Below are 17275 nucleotides of genomic sequence, written 5' to 3'. Positions count from 1 at the left end.
AGCCCCCGCCACCCCGCCCGAGCCCCGGTTGCTTTGGTAACCCTCCTCCCCTCTCCGCCTCCCGATCTCCGGGCCTTGGCCTGAGCGGCCGATTGCGTGAAGAAAGACCCTCCTCACCTGCCACGGAGTTGAAGTCTCCGAAAGCGGCCACGGTGCCCCGGGCCTCTTTCCCCCGCGCATTCAGGAGGCGCGGGGAAGAGAGAGAGAGACAGACTTGGCGGGGGGGGGGGGAAGTGTTAGACGCCGCCGCGCTCCTGCTCTGCGGAGCTCCGTGCCGCCACCGCCGCACCAGCCTTTACTAAGATGGCAGCGGTATCGGCGCTCGGCTGAGGCCCGCCCCTCCAGCCTTCACAAAGATGGCGGCCATCGGGGGCCGCTTGTTGACTGGGGCCGGGAGGTGCCTAGCTCGGGCATGGGTGCGGAGGAGAGGCCGAGGCTTCGAGGCCTACCTGGAAAAACGGGGAAAGGTAGGAAAATTAATGAGATTAGATAAAAGATTTAGAAAGTAATTAACTTTTTTTAAAAACAATATGTGTTTTAAAAGCAACGTTTTTTTGAAAGACGCAGAAAGCGGGAAAAAGAAAGGAAATGTTTGGAATCAAGATGGTGGCGACTCACCTCGGTTCAGAACGATAAGGCCCGCCCACACACGCACCGATTGGTCGACCGTCAGGTCACCAAAGCGTAGGATTGATCAATCGTCCTGTCACTCGACCGTAGGAGGGCCCGGCCGCACGTGCCAGGAACCCGGCGTACGATTGGTCGACCTCGAGGTCACTCTGTCGCTAATGAGCGGATAATGAGATGCTAATGAGTGGAATTTTGAACGTTTTTTCGGATACCGCGGGCGCGATTTTTGTCCGGCCGAAACGTAAATACGCTTACCACCGTTTTGGAAAGGTAAGCTTTCTTTCGACGTAACGCATGCGTAGGTACGCTCTATAACTTTCGAGCGCATAGCCGGACAGACGCACACGTGAGGACAGATAGATAGACAGAAGTATCTGTTTATATATATATATATATATATATAGATAGATTGTGAATAGCTGGGGTCATGGGGGGTTACTTTTGTGGTCAAAGAGTCTATATCCCTTGGAACATGGGCCATGTTGAAACATGGAGTAAAGAAAGGGCAGAGAGGTTGATGGGAAATTAAAAATTAGCTTATCATACAGAATAGAGATCATACTATAAGCTTGTGTGTGTGAGCTTGTTAGCAACAGTGTAGTACATAAGGCATTGTGACTGGACCTTGAAAAGTTTGCCAGAAGAAGGTTGTGAAAGTTTGAAAGACAAAAGAGTTATTTGAATGGCAGCTGCTTCTTTGCAATTCTCACACAGAAAACAGGCAGATTAAAGGGAAAGAACTCAAGATAAGGGAAATGCTATGTGCAGAATAACCTGGGCTTTGGACCAGTCTAGGAGCAATGGAAAGTTATTGGAGGGGAGGTGCCATGTGTGGTCAGGTGGCAGAAGGAAGCCAATCGAGGGAAAGGAGGCCGATTCAAGTCTACGACATGTAGGAGAATGGTATAAAAGGAGACATTTTGTGTGTTAAGAGTAGTACAGTGTTCGAAGGCATGCTTACATTTATTGTACTCTATCTGTAAATCTACTCCGCTTGTAAAGTGCTTAGCTTTGTTGAAGGAAGTAATATAGGTATTGAACCTCTCAGCATCGACTATCTATTTTTTGGCACTACTCAAGTAAAAAGAAAACACTGGTCTTTTTAACCAACAATATCCACACTGTAACTTATCTTTTCAATTTTCAGATGCTGGCAGACCTGTATTTGCAGCACTTTCTGTTTTATTTTCCCAGAAAAGAAAAGTTGTTTAAGGGTATTCAATGTTTCTTTCTCTTTTATCAGCAGATGTCTGAATATAGAGAAATCCACCACCGTATTTAAGAGTCTCCAAACTAAGCTACTAAGAAATATAGCTTAATGTTGCAAACTCATCTGTGAGCCAAGCTCCCTGTGAGGGGCTAGGAGCATGAAATTACCCTATAATAACAGTGGTTATAAATGGGGGGAAAACTCCGTTTTTAAGAAAAATGTTCAGATGTTACAACTATCTTTTCTATCTCTCTCTATATAAATATTTATATAATTTTTCAGGTATACAGGATACTTGGGAAAATGTAGAAAGCCATTTCCTACTGCTTTGCTGACATAAAGATCAGTGAGGATTTACCTGCTATCTATTACAGCTGCTAATTGATCTCAGCATCTGCCTAAGAGCAATTTAGCCTGTAATTGACCTCAATATGTGCCTATAGAGTAATTAGACCTTGTTGCCCTAAAGGAACACTCCAGTTACACAAAGCTCCATCTTAACAGCAGAATAATACATTGGCCGGAATTTTCCCTACTGAGTTGGATCGAGTGCGTGCGGGCCGCATAACGGGTTGGTACCGCAATGTATTGATCAGCCCGCTCTTCATAGCGACTTTAGCGTAATGACCCCTATTAAGGCAGACATGCGTGTTTCCCGGCTCTATTAAATGGTGCGGGTCTGATGACGTAATTGATGACTCATTTCCAGCGGGGATATTTAAACCAGCCTTGGCCACATTGCATTTGAAGGTTCATGTAGGAGTGTGAAGGAAGGATTGGAGAGGAGTGTCTTGTTACGGAGAAATAGAAAAATGACTTCACAAAGACAGAACGCTGCACACCTTGCACGTCCACCCATCCCTCTCTCTCTCTCTATGTACATACTCACATCCCCATCTGACTAATCACCCCCCACACACACCTTCATCCTAATGTAATCATACCAAGTAACACCACAGAAAGAGGCCATTTGGCATTGGCACCACACTCCCTCCTAGACACCCTCTACAGATGTAACCCACACATTCCTTACACTCATTCATCACTCTCACTCAAACTTCTCCTCTTTGCCCCTTGCAGGAGAAGAGAGCCCACAACAACAGGAAAAGGGAGAGAACTGGATGTGGACCTCCATCCTTCAGTACCTTAACTGCAGCAGAGGAGGTGGCCCTGCAGGGCTCAAGAGTTGCAGAGCTGCTGGCGGTGGGAGACGGAGAGGAGGGGACCTCTCAGCAACCTGGTGACAGAATTACATCTCATACAGCCACATGGCATACAGCAGTCACTGAATTCAGCAGCCAGTGAATGTTCATAATGCGCATAATGGTATCGTTACCCATTCTTAATATAACATTTCTAAATCGTCTCTACTCTCGCACAGGTCCATTGAGAGCCCCCACCACTGTCCAGCCAGAGGACGAAGATGACTCCTCAGAGGAGCCTCCAGCCTCTGATGGTGCACCGTCAGCAGACCCAAGCGCAACCAGCACCAACGCAGATACGTACACCTCTGGGTCTTATGTGAGATTGTGAGGACCAAGGTGAGACAGTATAAGCGGCACCCATGCTGATGTAATAGATGGCAGGTCAAGTAGAGATCAGAGCCGCAATCTGTCAATGTTGTGATATTTACTGGCAATGTGGCGAGAGTGGCTTCCGAGGTTGCAGAAAAGACTTGCAAACTCCAGACACCTAAATCTGTGCTCAAAATGGAGTCAGCAAGAGCCTTTCCCTTAGGCAAGTAATGAGGTGCCATGTGGGAGTTTTTATTTGGATTTCCATGCTCTGTATTAATGACATCGCTCAACGGCCACTGAGCTTCCACCTCGGTTGACAGACGTGGTTCCTGAGCTGCGTGATTCCCATGGTCATCCAGTGAAAATCAAAAGGTCTGTTAAAATCCCTGTTAAGGGTCTCACAACAAGGATTTAATGAGCTTAATTAGATCACCCGACTCTGCTGTTCGGGTCCGTGACGTGCTGGCAAATGCGCCCGAGTTAAAAGCGCGAGGAGGCGGGATGACAGTGCGTTCCTGACGCGCTCGCATTTTCTGCAACTTTTACTGCCGACTCGCCTCCAAACCCGCATGCACGGCAGCAGGAAAATTCCGGCCATTGTATATTACCCATGTCTTCATAAAACAGCAAATACTCTGCCTTTCTGTAAGCAACACTGAGGGATCCACTAGTTACATTAAACCTTCAAAAATTAAACTGTTATCTGTTTATCCCTTTAGTTAGGGGTCTAAGATAGCTTAAGACACATACTTCCCCACTGCCTCTATCTATGTGGCTTGATAATCCATGGCAGGAGGAGGTAGAGCGGGTCACACTGCAGATTAGGATATTCTCCTGGTAAGCTTTCCTCCTCCTAGTAAAGAGCACATCATTGGATTCTTCACTTACTGGCCCGTGCCCTGAGCTGGTTAAACTCATCTACTGAGAAACATTTAGGTTGGGCGTTTAGCTCCAGTTCCTCTAAATGGAATCCACTGGCCTAATTCAAGAATCACCAGACTCTTCCACTTACCTGATCTTTACCGCTCCGTTTATGTGTGTTTTTCCCTGCACAGTTTACGATGGATCTTGCTCGGGTGGCAAACTGCAAAGTGCTGAGGGTTTCATGTACAGATGCAGAACTTGAAGAAACTGTCACAATCAGGGACGTCAGGCAATTTCCACCCAGGCTGAAAGGGGAATCAGTTGAGTTAAATGAGCTATTGTATGAAGAGATTTGCATTTCACAGAATGATCAAGTTATCTGGATGTTTGAACAACTTATTATCACATTCCATTCTCAGAGCATCCATTTTGCCGTTGAATCTAGGATGCCAGCATCAATGGCAGACAACAGTCTTTGTATTATCTACAACATTGTCTCTTGCCAGTAGCTACATTTTATTTTAAACTTAAACACATATCTACACAATCACAAATTGGCTTTCCACTTGCCAACTCTTTCCTCTCTCCAGAAAAGCTTTAATCCTTACCAATCTCGTAGAATGCGTGTAAGTTTAGATTCTCTATAAGGTATGTGCTGGCATCCAGGTGCGCTCAATGCAAAAACAACCTAAGAGATAAGCAGATATCAAAATTACTTTAAACCTTATTTAGTTCCTGTTCCTTTTGGATTTGTACAACACAATAAAGCCTCTTTATGATGCTGGTTTTGAGAGCCATATGAAAGACGTGATAGAGCGAGGGCAAACTACTGCGATGTGGCTTCAGCTGGTTTCTCTACTGGGGAAGAAACCATAGCATACAGGCCCAAGTACTCTCAGATGTAAACATGTACAATCCTAATACAAAAGCAAATACTGCAGATGCTGGAAATTTGAAATAAAAACAGAAAATGCTGGAAATACTCAGCAGGTCAGGCAGCATCTGTAGAGAGAGAAACAGAGTTAAAGTTTCAGATCGATGACCCTTCATCAGAACTTGAAAAAGTTGGAAATGTAACAAGTTTTTAAACAAGTGTAGGGGCAGGGAGAGGGGGGAGGGGAGGAAAGAACAAAGGGAAGGTCTGTGATAGGATGGAAGGCAGGAGAGATTGAGACACAAAAGGGATGATGGTGCAAGGCAAAAGGAGATGGTAATGGGACAAGTTAAGAAACAAAAGATGACTCTAGATGAAGTGTAAATGGCAGTGGCAGAATGATCGACAGCTGCCATGTGAGAGAGAGAAAAAAAATGATTGGGGCAAAGGTTATGGACTGAAATTGTTGAACTCGATGTTGAGTCCAGAAGGCGGTAAAGTACCTAATCGAAAGGTGCTGTTCCTCGAGCTTACATTGAGCTTCATTGGAACAGTGCAAGAGGCTGAGGACGGAGAGGTGGGAGTGGAGCGGAGAATTAAAGTGACAGGCAACCGGAAGCTCGGGGTCACCCTTACGGACTGAACGGAGGTGTTCCGCAAAGCAGTCACCCAATCTGCGTTTGGTCTCCCCAGTGTAGAGGAGACCGCATCATGAGCAGTGAATACAGTATACTAAATTGCAAGAAGTACAAGTAAATCGCTGTTTCACCTGGAAGGAGTGTTTGGGGCCCTGGACAGTGGGAAGGGAGGAGGTAAAAGGCAGGTGTTGCATCTCCTGTGCTTGCATGGGAAGGTGCCGGGCGAAGGGGTGTTGGGGGTGATAGAGGAGTGGACCAGGGTGTCACAGAGGGAGCAGTCCCTTCAGAATACTAAAAGGGGAGGTGATAGGAAGATGCTTTTGGTGGTGGGATCATGCTGGAGGTGGTGGAAATGGCGGATGATGATCCTTTGAATGTGGAGGCTGGTGGGGTGAAAGGTGAGGACAAGGGGAACCCTATCGTGGTTCTGGGAGGGAGGGGAAGGGGTGAGAGCAGAAGTGCAGGAAATCGAACGGACACGGTCAAGGGCTGTGTCAACCACGGTAGAGGGGAATCCTCATTTGAGGAAAAAGGAAGACACGTCGGAAGCACGAGTATGGAAGGTGGCATCGTCGGAGCAGATGCGGCGGAGACGGAGAAACTGGGAGAATGGAATAGTGGCTTTACAGGAAGCGGGGTGAGAGGAAGTGTAGTCCAGGTAGCTGTGGGCTTATAGTGAATGTTTGTCAATAGCCTATTCCCAGAGATGGAGACAGAGAAGTTGAGGAAGGGAAGGGAAGAGTCGGAGATGGACCATGTGAAGGTGAGGGAAGGGTGGAAATTGGAAGCAAAGTGAATGAAATTTTCTAGTTCAGGGTGAGAGCAGGAAACTGCACCGATACAGTCCTCAATGTACCGGAAAAAAAGGGGAGGGAGGGACCCGAGTAGGACTGGAACAAAGAATCGCCCACATATCCCACGAAAAGGCAGGCATAGCTAGGACCCATGAGGGTTCCCATAGCAACACCTTTAATTTGGAGGAAGTGAGTGGAGTCAAAGGAGAAGTTGTTCAATGTGAGAACAAGTTCAGCCAGGCGGAGGAGGGTGGTGGTGGATGGGGACTGGTTGGGCCTCTGTTCAAGGAAGAAGCAGAGCGCCCTCAGGCCATCCTGGTGGGGGATGGAGGTGTAGAGGAATTGGACGTCCATAGTGAAAAGACGACGGGACCAGGAAACTGTTAAAGTGGCGGAGGGCGTCAGAAGAGTCGTGGATGTAGGTGGGAAGAGACTGGACAAGCGGAGAAAAAATAGAGTCGAGATAGGAAGAGATAAGTTCCATGGGGCAAAAACAGGCTGAAACGATGGGTCTACCAGGGCAGTCCTGTTTGTGGATTTTGGGAAGGAGGTAGAATCGGGCTCTGTGGGGTTGGGGAACTATGAGGTTTGTGGCCGTGGAGGGAAGATCTCCAGAGGAGATGAGGTCAGTGGCAGTCTTGGAAACGGTGGCTTGATGTTCAGTAGTGGGGTCATGGTCCAGGGGGAGGTAGGAGGAGAGTTGGCGTTCAGCCTCCGCTAGGTAGAGGTCGATTCACCAAACAACAACAGCGCCACCCTTGTCACCAGGTTTAATGACAATGTTGGAGTTGGATCTGAGAGAATGGAGTGCTGCACGTTCAGAGGGAGGTAGGTTGGAGTGCGTAAGGGGAACAGAGAAATTGAGACGGCCGATGTCATGCCGTTTGCAATGAAAAGACCTAGAGAGGTTAAGAGGCCAGAAGGAGGGGTCCAGGTAGAATGAGAATTCTGAAAATGGGTGAAAGGGTCAGCTGTGTGGGGGGAAGACTCCTGGCCAAAGAAGTGGGCACGGAGACAAAGGCGACAGAAAAAGAGCTCAGCGTCGTGCCAAGCTTGAAATTCATTGAGGTGGGGGCGTAATGGGATGAAGCTCAGGCCTTTGCCGAGGACTGATCGTTTGGGGTCAGAAAGGGGAAGGTCAGAGGAGATAGTGAAAACACGGCAGGGGGTGAGATTGGAAAAAGGGATGGGGTCAGAGGAAAGTGAAGGGGAAGAAGGTTCCGGAGGGGCGTTGGTGTCCAAGAGTTGTTGAATCTTGCAAGCCTTGACACCTGAAAGGAAGAAAAAAAGTTTTTTGTTAAAGCGCCAGATGAGGCGAAGGATGAAATGGAACTGCAGACTAGGACAGCTTTGAGATACTGAGTCGGTGCTTCTGAAGAGAGAGGTCGAGAGTATGCATGTGGCGGCGCATGGCATTGAGTGTGGATCTCCGGATACGGCGAGAGCAGTGGTTCGAGGAACACTGAATATCTTGGAGATATCTGTAATCCTGGGTGGATCCGAAACATGAAGGGTGGAATTTCAGTTGGAATCTACGTGGAATAAGTCGGAGCCGGAGACGGTCGGATTATTGTACAATCCTAACATGGGTATAGCATAGCGAGATACCAAATTCATATGTTAATCAGATGCAAGAAGAACTAGCCCTGTAAATTTGTGGCCATTTTAGTGTACTCCCACCATAACTTCAGCAGGTGTTCACTGGAATGGGTGCAACAACACCATAACCCAGATACGTGGGCCCTGACCTAGTTTTCATCTGTTGCGCTGGATTCCTGTCCACATTATAGCAGGAGTATGCTGGAATGGCTGCAGATTTCCAAACATTTAAGGGAGGGAGGGCATTGCTGGGCACGAGGACACCCTATGCTGGGTGTTGCCATGCTGCAGGCCTTTCGTGGGTCCCAGTGTAATGGTCAGTGGAGGTATGCTTGATCAGACCAAAAAAACTAGCCACCAACTGGTAGCTTCTCTCAAATCTCTGGTCTATCTGACCAATCTTACTTGCTACCGGGACTACGGGTGTGACTGCCTGTTCGTCAGGTTCGGTGTGAATTTCAGAAAGAACCTCCCACAGTTGTGGGCGTGGTTCTTTCTGGATCCCTGCGGGGAGCGGATTTTTTTTTAATTGAATGAAGCTCCCTCACAAAGGTGCTGTAAATAATTTGGTAACATTTGTGAACACAAAATCAGTTTTGTCTTATAAGAGGGGCTGCTGGAGCCACCATCAACTTATTTCCAGGGAGAGGGAAACTTAACAAACCCACCTTCCCATCCACCTCTCCCCAGCTCACTCGCATCCACTGCATTTTCCAGCATGTTCACAATGGTGGATGCCATGGATGTCCAAATGGCACAGATGCCCAGCGCTGGTATGAGAATTAAGGGACCTCCTTCTGACCTGCGAACTTTGGTGGTGTCAGTGGTGGAGTTTCTGTGTGGGTACAAGTACAACCCAACACTAATGTCTGGGATTTTCAGGCCATCTATGTTTTGGTGTGTATAATTTAGTAACATGTTTGAATACAAAATCAATTTTGCTGTCTCATGTTGTATTGCCAAAATAATTCTTACGTTTCTAAATAATGTCAGAGATCGTTTCACATTCTTCACCTCATACAGATTAGTTTCCCGAATATTCATTAAACATTTCTTTCCTTGTTCTGCACCCATCCTCACGCCTTTGTTGTTTTCCTGTGAACAGAGAACAAGTACCAATTGCTAAATCCAAGTATTTTGTAAATTAAGTTCTTGCCAATTTACATCGAGTTTACAGCACAAAATTTGGCCCAACTGTGCTCCAAGGAACCTGCGCAGCCAGCTTTTCAGTGTAAAAACCGCGCATGCGTGGTATTTTGAATGGCCCGCGCAGCCTCTTAAAAGGGCCGTGCAGGGCCAAAGAAAATTACAGGGAACATTGGTCTATGCCAGGGTTTATGCTCCACACGAGCCTCCTCCCACCCCTCTTCATCTAACCCTATCAGCATATCCTGCTATTCCTTTCTCCCTCATGCACTTATCTAGCTTCCCCTTAAATGAATCTATTGTAGGAACGTGTGTTCCTAACTAAAAGACTGAGTTTTACTCAGGCGATCAAACAAAACGAACTTTAATGAAACAAACAGGCTTTAACAAGAAACTGCAGGATAACATCGAATGTAGGTCTGCTCTTTCTGGAGGCTCCACGAGGACTGCCCCTGCAGTCCTGTGGCTGACGTCATCACGTTTTCCCGCCAGTGGGGGATCACGTGATGAACGGTGTGACGTCATCACGTTCTAGCCGCGCTGTTAAAGCAACCACACCCTGTACAGTTAAACAGCATAAATAAAGATACAGACTCAGACTGTAGCTAACATGTTGTTAAAGGAATTATGTACAAACGATCTGAGTCCTTTGGTGGCTCCGCCTCATGCGCCCCCCCAGAATTGTCTTTAACAGCAAAAGTGAGACGTCGGGGAGGCCTGACAAGTCTGTCCGAGCGACTTCGGTAACCTTGCAGAGGAAGCTGATGGACGGTGGTTGAACTGGCAGGCGGTTGTGGTTGAGCTGGCGCGACGAGTGTGGTCGAGTTGGCAGGTGGCTGTGGTTGATCTGGCACGGCGGCTGCGGGCGGTCGGCCACGTTTCGGTGGTTGAGCGATGACGACTGGGCGTCCAGGTCCAGGTGAGCCGGCTTCAACTGGTCCACCGAATGTGATCCGGCTTTCCTCTGATATCGACCGAAAAGGACTTGTCTCCTGATTCGATGACGCGGAAAGGACCAGTGTAAGGGGGCTTGAGCGGATCCCATTGAGCATCGTGGCAGATAAATACGTACTCGGCATTCTTTAGCTCCCCTGGCACATGGGAGCTCTGTAAGCCGTGATTTGATGTAGGCACCGGAGCGAAGCGTCTGGCCCCTTCCTGGTGGCTGATGAGTTGCTGGGAGGCGGACCATGGCTCTGGGAGAAGGGAGGAAATCCCCTGGTACTCCGAGAGGCTGGCCATAAACGAGTTCGGCTGAGGACGATTGCAGGTCTTCTTTGGGCGCCATATGAAGACCCAAAAGGACCCACGGGAGTCTGTCCACCTATCCTGCACCTTGAAGACTGACCCGTAGGGCGGCTTTAAGCGACCTGTGGAATCGCTCGCAAAGGCCGATTGCCTGTGGATGATAGGCGGTGGTGCGATGAAGTTTGGGGCCGAGCCCCTGAGCTACAGCGTTCCAGAGCTCCAAGGAAAATTGTGGCCCACGGTCGGAAGAGATGTCCGCCGGTACCCCGAAACGGGCAACCCAACAGGAGATGAAAGCTCTAGCGACGTCTGCCGAAGTGGTGGAAACCAAAGGAATTGCCTCTGGCCACCTAGTGGTGCAGTCCACCATGGTGAGGAGATGCGTATAACCATGAGAAGGCGGAAGTGGCCCCACAAGGTCCACGTGCACGTGGTCGAAACAATGCTCCGGAACAGCGAACGTAGCCACTGGAGCTTTAACATGACGCTGGACCTTGGCCTTCTGGCAGACCACGCAGGTGTTGGCCCAGTCACGGACATCGAGGTGCATACCCTTCCAGACGAACTTCGCCGACATTAGCCGTTGTGAAGTGATATACCTATCAATTCATCCAATGAAAAGCGACGAGTTAAGACAGTAACTATAGGTTTTTATTGGCTAAATAACAGAGCCCACCCTCGTGGGTGATCGGATCCAACAAGGAGGAATACCAGCCAGTCGACCACCTTTATACCTGGGCAAGTAGGTGGAGCCATGGGCGGAGTCAGCAGTGGTCAGCCCAGGTATAACAGCGTGACAAGAGGCGACCTCGTGTAGTGATACAACAGTGTAAACAGTGATAACCATAGTGTAACGATATAACAGTGATAACCATAGTGTAACGATAGTGAACGATAAAAGTGGTTTACCACATGAAGCCTTCATACCAGGGTGCGACAACCCGTGTCTGGCGTCAAAACACCTTCCGGCACCATGCGACTGGCAGGATAGGTCGGGGAACGCCCATGGAGACATCGCAAAGGAGCGTGGCGCCTGCAGCCTGGAAACTGACGTCAGTCACTTGGAAACTAGAGGGGACGGTTCTGTATGATTGGACCTCTGGGTCTGAGGCCTGATCCACAGCCATGAGGGCGTAGTCAATCCCCAGGTGAACCGCATTGACCGTCGCGCGGAAGAGGCAATCCGCCACCAGGTTGTCCTTACCAGACACATGTTGAATGTCCGTGGTAAATTCAGAAATAAACGTCCGGTAACGTTGTTGACGAGCGGACTGCGGTTCGGCGGTCTTGGCCATGGCGAACGTTAGAGGCTTGTGGTTGACAAAAGCCGTGAAGGGACGTCCTTCTAATAAGAACCGGAAATGGCGAATGGCTAGGAAAAGGGCCAGTAACTCCCGATCGAAGGTGCTGTATTTTCATTTTTCCGTAGTTGACGGCTGAAAAACGCCAGCGGTTGCCACGTGCCGTTCACCCACTGCTCCTGCACTGCGCCGATGGCGTAGTCTGACGCGTCTGTGGTAAGGGTGATGGTGGCACCTGGAAGTGGGTGCGCCAGCATGGTTGCGCTGGCCAAAGCGCTCTTGGTGTTGACGAATGCCTGGTCCATCTCGGCCGTCCAGCTGATTGGATCCTCACCGGACTTGCCCTTGAGGGCCTCGTACAAAGGCTGCATTAGCTGAGCTGCCTTAGGGACGAATCGGTGATAGAAGTTGACCATCCCCAGGAACTCTTGCAGGGCCTTGACGGTTGGCGGGCGCGGAAAAGAGGTAACAGCTTCCACCTTCGTCAGTAAGGGGACGGTGCCGTCTGATGTTATGCAGTGTCCCAAGAAATCGATCCGCTGCAGGCTGAACTGGCACTTGGCCGGGTTGATGATTAAACCGTGCTGGCTGAGGCGTGTAAAGAGGGTACGCAAATGGGAGATGTGCTCTTCCTTGCTAGCACTGGCAATGAGAATGTCGTCAAGGTAGACGAAGATGAAGTTTAGGTCTCGGAGCACGGAGTCCATTAAGCACTGGAAAGCCTGTGCCGCCTTCTTCAAGCCAAACGGCATCCGCAGGAACTCAAAGAGGCCGAAAGGGGTGATGACTGCAGTTTTCGGGACATCTTGCGGGTGCATGGGAACCTGGTGATACCCCCGGAAGAGGTCGACTTTAGAAAAGATAGAATTTCTCGCCAAATGGGCCGAGAAATCCTGAATATGCGGGATCGGGTACCGATCAGTAGTAGTGACGTCGTTCAGGCGTTGGTAGTCACCGCATGGCCGCCAGCCGCCGCCCGGTTTCGGAACAATGTGGAGAGGCGAAGACCAGGGACTATTCGACCGGCGAATAATCCCCAGCCGCTCCATCGTGTCGAACTCTGCTTTTGCAGCCGCAAGCTTGCCGGGTTCAAGCCTTCTAGCCCGTGCATAAACCGGGGAGCCAGTAGTGGTGATATGATGCTCAACACCATGCTTCGTGGCCGAGGAGGAGAAAGTGGGCCTTGTCAGCTCCAGGAACTCTCCGAGGAGCCGAGTGAAGTCATCCAGAGAAGGGAAAGCGCAGGCGATAGAGCGCGCCACGGTGGTACCGTGCTGGCACAGAATCGAGTGGAAGGTGGCCGCGTTGATCAACCGGCGGTGCCGGACATCGATGAGGCCGTTGGCACACAGAAAATCTGCCCCTAGGATGGCCTGCGAGACTGTGGCCGTGACGAATTCCCAATGGAAGCGCTGACCACCGAAACAGACTTGGACCCGCCGCTTTCGGAAAGGTCGAATTGCTGCGCCATTAGCCGCCACGAGGGGAAAAACCGTGGTTCCCAGCTTACATATCGAGATTCGACGCAGGTAGGATGCTACACTGCGCCCCGGTGTCACAAAGGAAATGTCGACCCAATAGAGAATCGGTGATATTAAGAAGTTTCCCCGTAGATCCGACGGCCATCGCAACCGCGGAGCGCCCGTTAGACCCGGTCCTCCTTCGCCAGGAACGCCGCAGGAGCTTTGTTTTTTTTGGGGGGCGAGAAACTGCAGGGAGAGCGGCAGCGTCGTGCTTTCGCACCAAAACGGGCATGGTAGGAGCACCAGCCCGCTGCAGGAGGAGCTGGAGCCGCGTCCGTGGGGGATGGGTGCCTCGTGGCAGCGCAGCACTGCTGGGTTACTGTGAAAATCTTATCTGCTTCGGCAGCAAGCTCGGCGCAGTCTGTAATCTCGGATCTGGCTAGGGCAGCCTGCACCTGCTCCGGCAGTTGGCAGAGGAATAGCTCCTGGCAGAGGAAGCATTCCGGTTCGGCACCCAAGAGCGTGAGCATTTGGCTCATGAGCTCGGACGGTTTGGAGTCCCCAAGGCCGGGCATAGTGAGGAGCCGGCGAGCGCGTTCTGACTTCGAGAGCCCGAAGACCTGTAGCAACCGCGCCTTTAACGTATCCTACTTGCTGTCAGTAGGAGGACTACCGAGGAGGCTGACGATCCGCGAGGCAGTTGCGCTATCGAGGGCGGATACCATGTAGTAATAACGGGTCTGACCCGCGACGATGTTCCTGATGGCAAACTGGGCTTCAACCTGGATAAACCACGCGGCTGTTTGTTGCTCCCAGAACTGTGGCAGTTTCAGAGTCACGGCGTTCGTGTCCATGCTGAAGATCTTCCGCGAAAACTGTTCACGAAAGTCACCAACTAAAAGACTGAGTTCTACTCAGGCGATCAAACAAAACGAACTTTAATGAAACAAACAGGCTTTAACAAGAAACTGCAGGATAACATCGAATGTAGGTCTGCTCTTTCTGGAGGCTCCACGAGGACTGCCCCTGCAGTCCTGTGGCTGACGTCATGACGTCATCATGTTTTCCCGCCAGTGGGGGATCACGTGATGAACGGTGTGACGTCATCACGTTCTAGCTGCGCTGTTAAAGCAACCACACCCTGTACAGTTAAACAGCATAAATAAAGATACAGACTCAGACTGTAGCTAACATGTTGTTAAAGGAATTATGTACAAATGATCTGAGTCCTTTGTTGGCTCCGCCACACTATGCTATTTGCCTTAACTACTCCTTGTGGTAGCGTGTTCCAAATTCTTGCCACTCTGGGTAAAGAAGTTTGACCTGAATTCCCTATTGGATCTATTAGTAACTATCTTATATTTATGACCTCTAGTTTTGGACTCCCCACAAGTGAAAACATTTTCTCTACATCTACCCTATCAAACTCCTCCATAATTTGAAAGTCCTCTTTCAGGCAACCCCCTCGGCCTTCTCTTTTCTAGAGAAAAGAGCCCCAGCCAGTTCAGCTTTTCCTGATAAGTATATCCTCTCAGTTCTGGTATCATCCTTGTGAATCTTGTTTTCACCTTCTCCAATGCCTCTATATCCTTCTTATAATATGGAGACCAGAAGTGCACAGTACTCCAAGTGTGGTCTTACCAAGGTTCAATACAAATTTAACATAACGTCTATGCTTTTCAATTCTATCCCTCTAGAAATGAACCCCAATGCTTGGTTTGCTTTTTTTTAATGGCCTTATTAACCTGCGTCACTACTTTTAGTGATTTGTGTATCTGTACCTCTAGATCCCTTTGCTTCTCTACCCCATTCAGACTCTTATTATCCAAGCAGTATGTGGCCTCCTTATTCTTCCTACCAAAATGCACAACCTCACACTTAGCTATATTGAAATTAATTTGCCAATAACATGCCCATTCTGCAAGTTTTTCTGTATTTTGTCACATTCTTCCTTTATATTAACTATTAACTTTGTATTGTGTTCCCAATTTGGTGTCATCCACAAATTTTGAAATTATACTTCCGATTCCCGAGCCCAAAATCATTAATGTAAATTGTGAACAATAATAGCCCCAGTACTGATTCCTGTAGAACACCACTCCCCATCTTTTGCCAGTCTGAGTAGCTACCCTTAACCCCTACTCTGTTTTCTGTTTTGCAGCCAGCTCGTTATCCATTCTGTTACCTGTCCCTTGACCCCACATGCTCCTGAATCTACTATACGATACTTTATCGAAGGCCTTTTGAAAATCCAACTATATTACATCTACTGCATTGACCCTGTCTATTTCTGTTACTTCTTCAAAGAATTAATGAATGCAAAAGACAAGGCTGAAGTGTTTGCAACCATCTTCAGCCAGAAGTGCCGAGTGGATGATCCATCTCTGCCTCCTCCTGAGGTCCTCACCATCACAGGAGCCAGTCTTCAGCCAATTCGATTCACTCCACGTGATATCAAGAAATGGCTGAGGCTGGATACAGCAAAGGCTATGGGCCCTGACAACATTCTGCCTGTAGTGCTGAAGACTTGTGCTCCAGAACTCGTCGCACCTCTAACCAAGCTCTTCTACTGGCATCTACCCGACAAAGTGGAAAATTGCCCAGGTCTGTCCTGTCCACAAAAAGCAGGACAAATCCAATCCAGTCAATTACCACACCATCAACCTACTCTCAATCATCAGCAAAGTGATGGAAGGTGTCATCGATAGCGCTATCAAGTGGCACTTACCAATAACCTGCTCAGTTTCGGTTCCACCAAGACCACTCGGCTTCAGACATCCTCACAGTCTTGGTCCAAACATGGACAAAAGAGCTCAATTCCAGAAGGGCGAGAGTGGCTTTCCTTGACATCAAGGCAGTATTTGACCGAGTGCGGCATCAAAGAGCCCTAGTAAAATTGAAGTCAATAGGAATCGGGAAAACTCTCCACTGGCTGGAGTCATACCTAGGACAAAGGAAGATGGTTGTGGTTGTTGAAGGTCAATCATCTCAGCCCCAGGACTTCACTGCAGGAGTTCCTCAGGGCAGTGTCCTAGGCCCAACCATCTTCAGCAGCTTCATCAATGACCTTCCTAAGGTCAGAAGTAGGGATGTTCGCTGATGATTGCACAATGTTCAGTTCTATTCGCAACTCCTCAGATAATGAAGCAGTCTGTGCCTGCATGCAGCAAGACCTGGACAACATCCAGACTTGGGCTAATAAGTGGCATGTATCATTCGCGCCACAGAGTGACAGGCAATGACCTTCTCCAACAAGAGAGAGTCTAACCACCTCCCCTTGACATTCAACAGTATTACCATCATCGAATTCCCCACCAACAACATCCTGGGAGTCACCATTGACCAGAAACTGGATCAGCCACATAAATACTGTGACTACAACAGCAGGTCGGAGGCTGGGTTTTCTGTGGTGAGTGACTCCCCAAAGCCTTTCCACCATCTACAAGGCACAAATCAGGAGTGTAATGGAATACTCTCCACTTGAGTGCAGCTCCAACAACACTCAAAAACTCGACACCATCCAGGACAAAGCAGCCTGGTTGATTGGCACCCCATCCATGACCTTAAACATTCACTCCCTCCACCACTGATGCACTGTGTCTGCAGTGTGTACCATCTACAAGATGCACTGCAGCAACTCGCCAAGGCTGCTTTGACAGCACCTCCCAAACCCGCAACCTCTACCACCTCGAAGGACAAGGGCAGCAGGCGCATGGGAACACCATCACCTCTAATTTCCCCTCCAAGTCACATACCACCCTGACTTGGAAATATATCGCCGTTCCTTCATCATCGCTGGATCAAAATCCTGGAACTCCCTAACAGCACTATGGTAATACCTTCACCACATGGACTGCAGCGGTTCAAGAAGGTGGCTCATCACCACCTTCTCAAGGGCTATTAGGGATGGGTAATAAATGCTGGCCTTGCCAGCGATGCCCACATACCGTGAATGAATAAAAAAAAATAAGGTTGGTCAAGCATGACCTTC

The 17275-nt window shown here is 49.0% G+C and overlaps 1 protein-coding gene and 1 long non-coding RNA gene across 2 annotated transcripts in view; one reads left to right on the top strand and one right to left on the bottom strand.

Annotated features, from left to right (window-relative positions):
• LOC147121241 (uncharacterized) overlaps positions 1 to 4502 on the top strand; it is a 41167-nt gene extending 36665 nt beyond the window's left edge. Inside the window, exons 2-4 of the long non-coding RNA XR_015077518.1 lie at positions 2921 to 3080; positions 3222 to 3381; positions 4413 to 4502. This is a non-coding gene — a long non-coding RNA (uncharacterized LOC147121241). The remainder of the gene's footprint in view (positions 1 to 2920; positions 3081 to 3221; positions 3382 to 4412) is intronic.
• LOC147121240 (kinesin-like protein Klp68D) overlaps positions 1 to 17275 on the bottom strand; it is an 89534-nt gene that overhangs the window by 34169 nt on the left and 38090 nt on the right. Inside the window, exons 10-12 of the mRNA XM_085981455.1 lie at positions 9102 to 9221; positions 4830 to 4909; positions 4370 to 4526 (exon numbers count right to left, since the gene is read on the bottom strand). Of these exons, the coding sequence (XP_085837581.1) occupies positions 4370 to 4526; positions 4830 to 4909; positions 9102 to 9221 (357 nt within the window). The remainder of the gene's footprint in view (positions 1 to 4369; positions 4527 to 4829; positions 4910 to 9101; positions 9222 to 17275) is intronic.

This window comes from Somniosus microcephalus, chromosome 3, assembly GCF_052327205.1.
Source record: "Somniosus microcephalus isolate GS21.2 chromosome 3, FLI_Smic_1.0, whole genome shotgun sequence".
NCBI lineage: Eukaryota > Metazoa > Chordata > Chondrichthyes > Squaliformes > Somniosidae > Somniosus > Somniosus microcephalus.
Note: the sequence above shows the minus strand (reverse complement) of the source record. Positions and strands in the feature narration are given on the sequence as shown.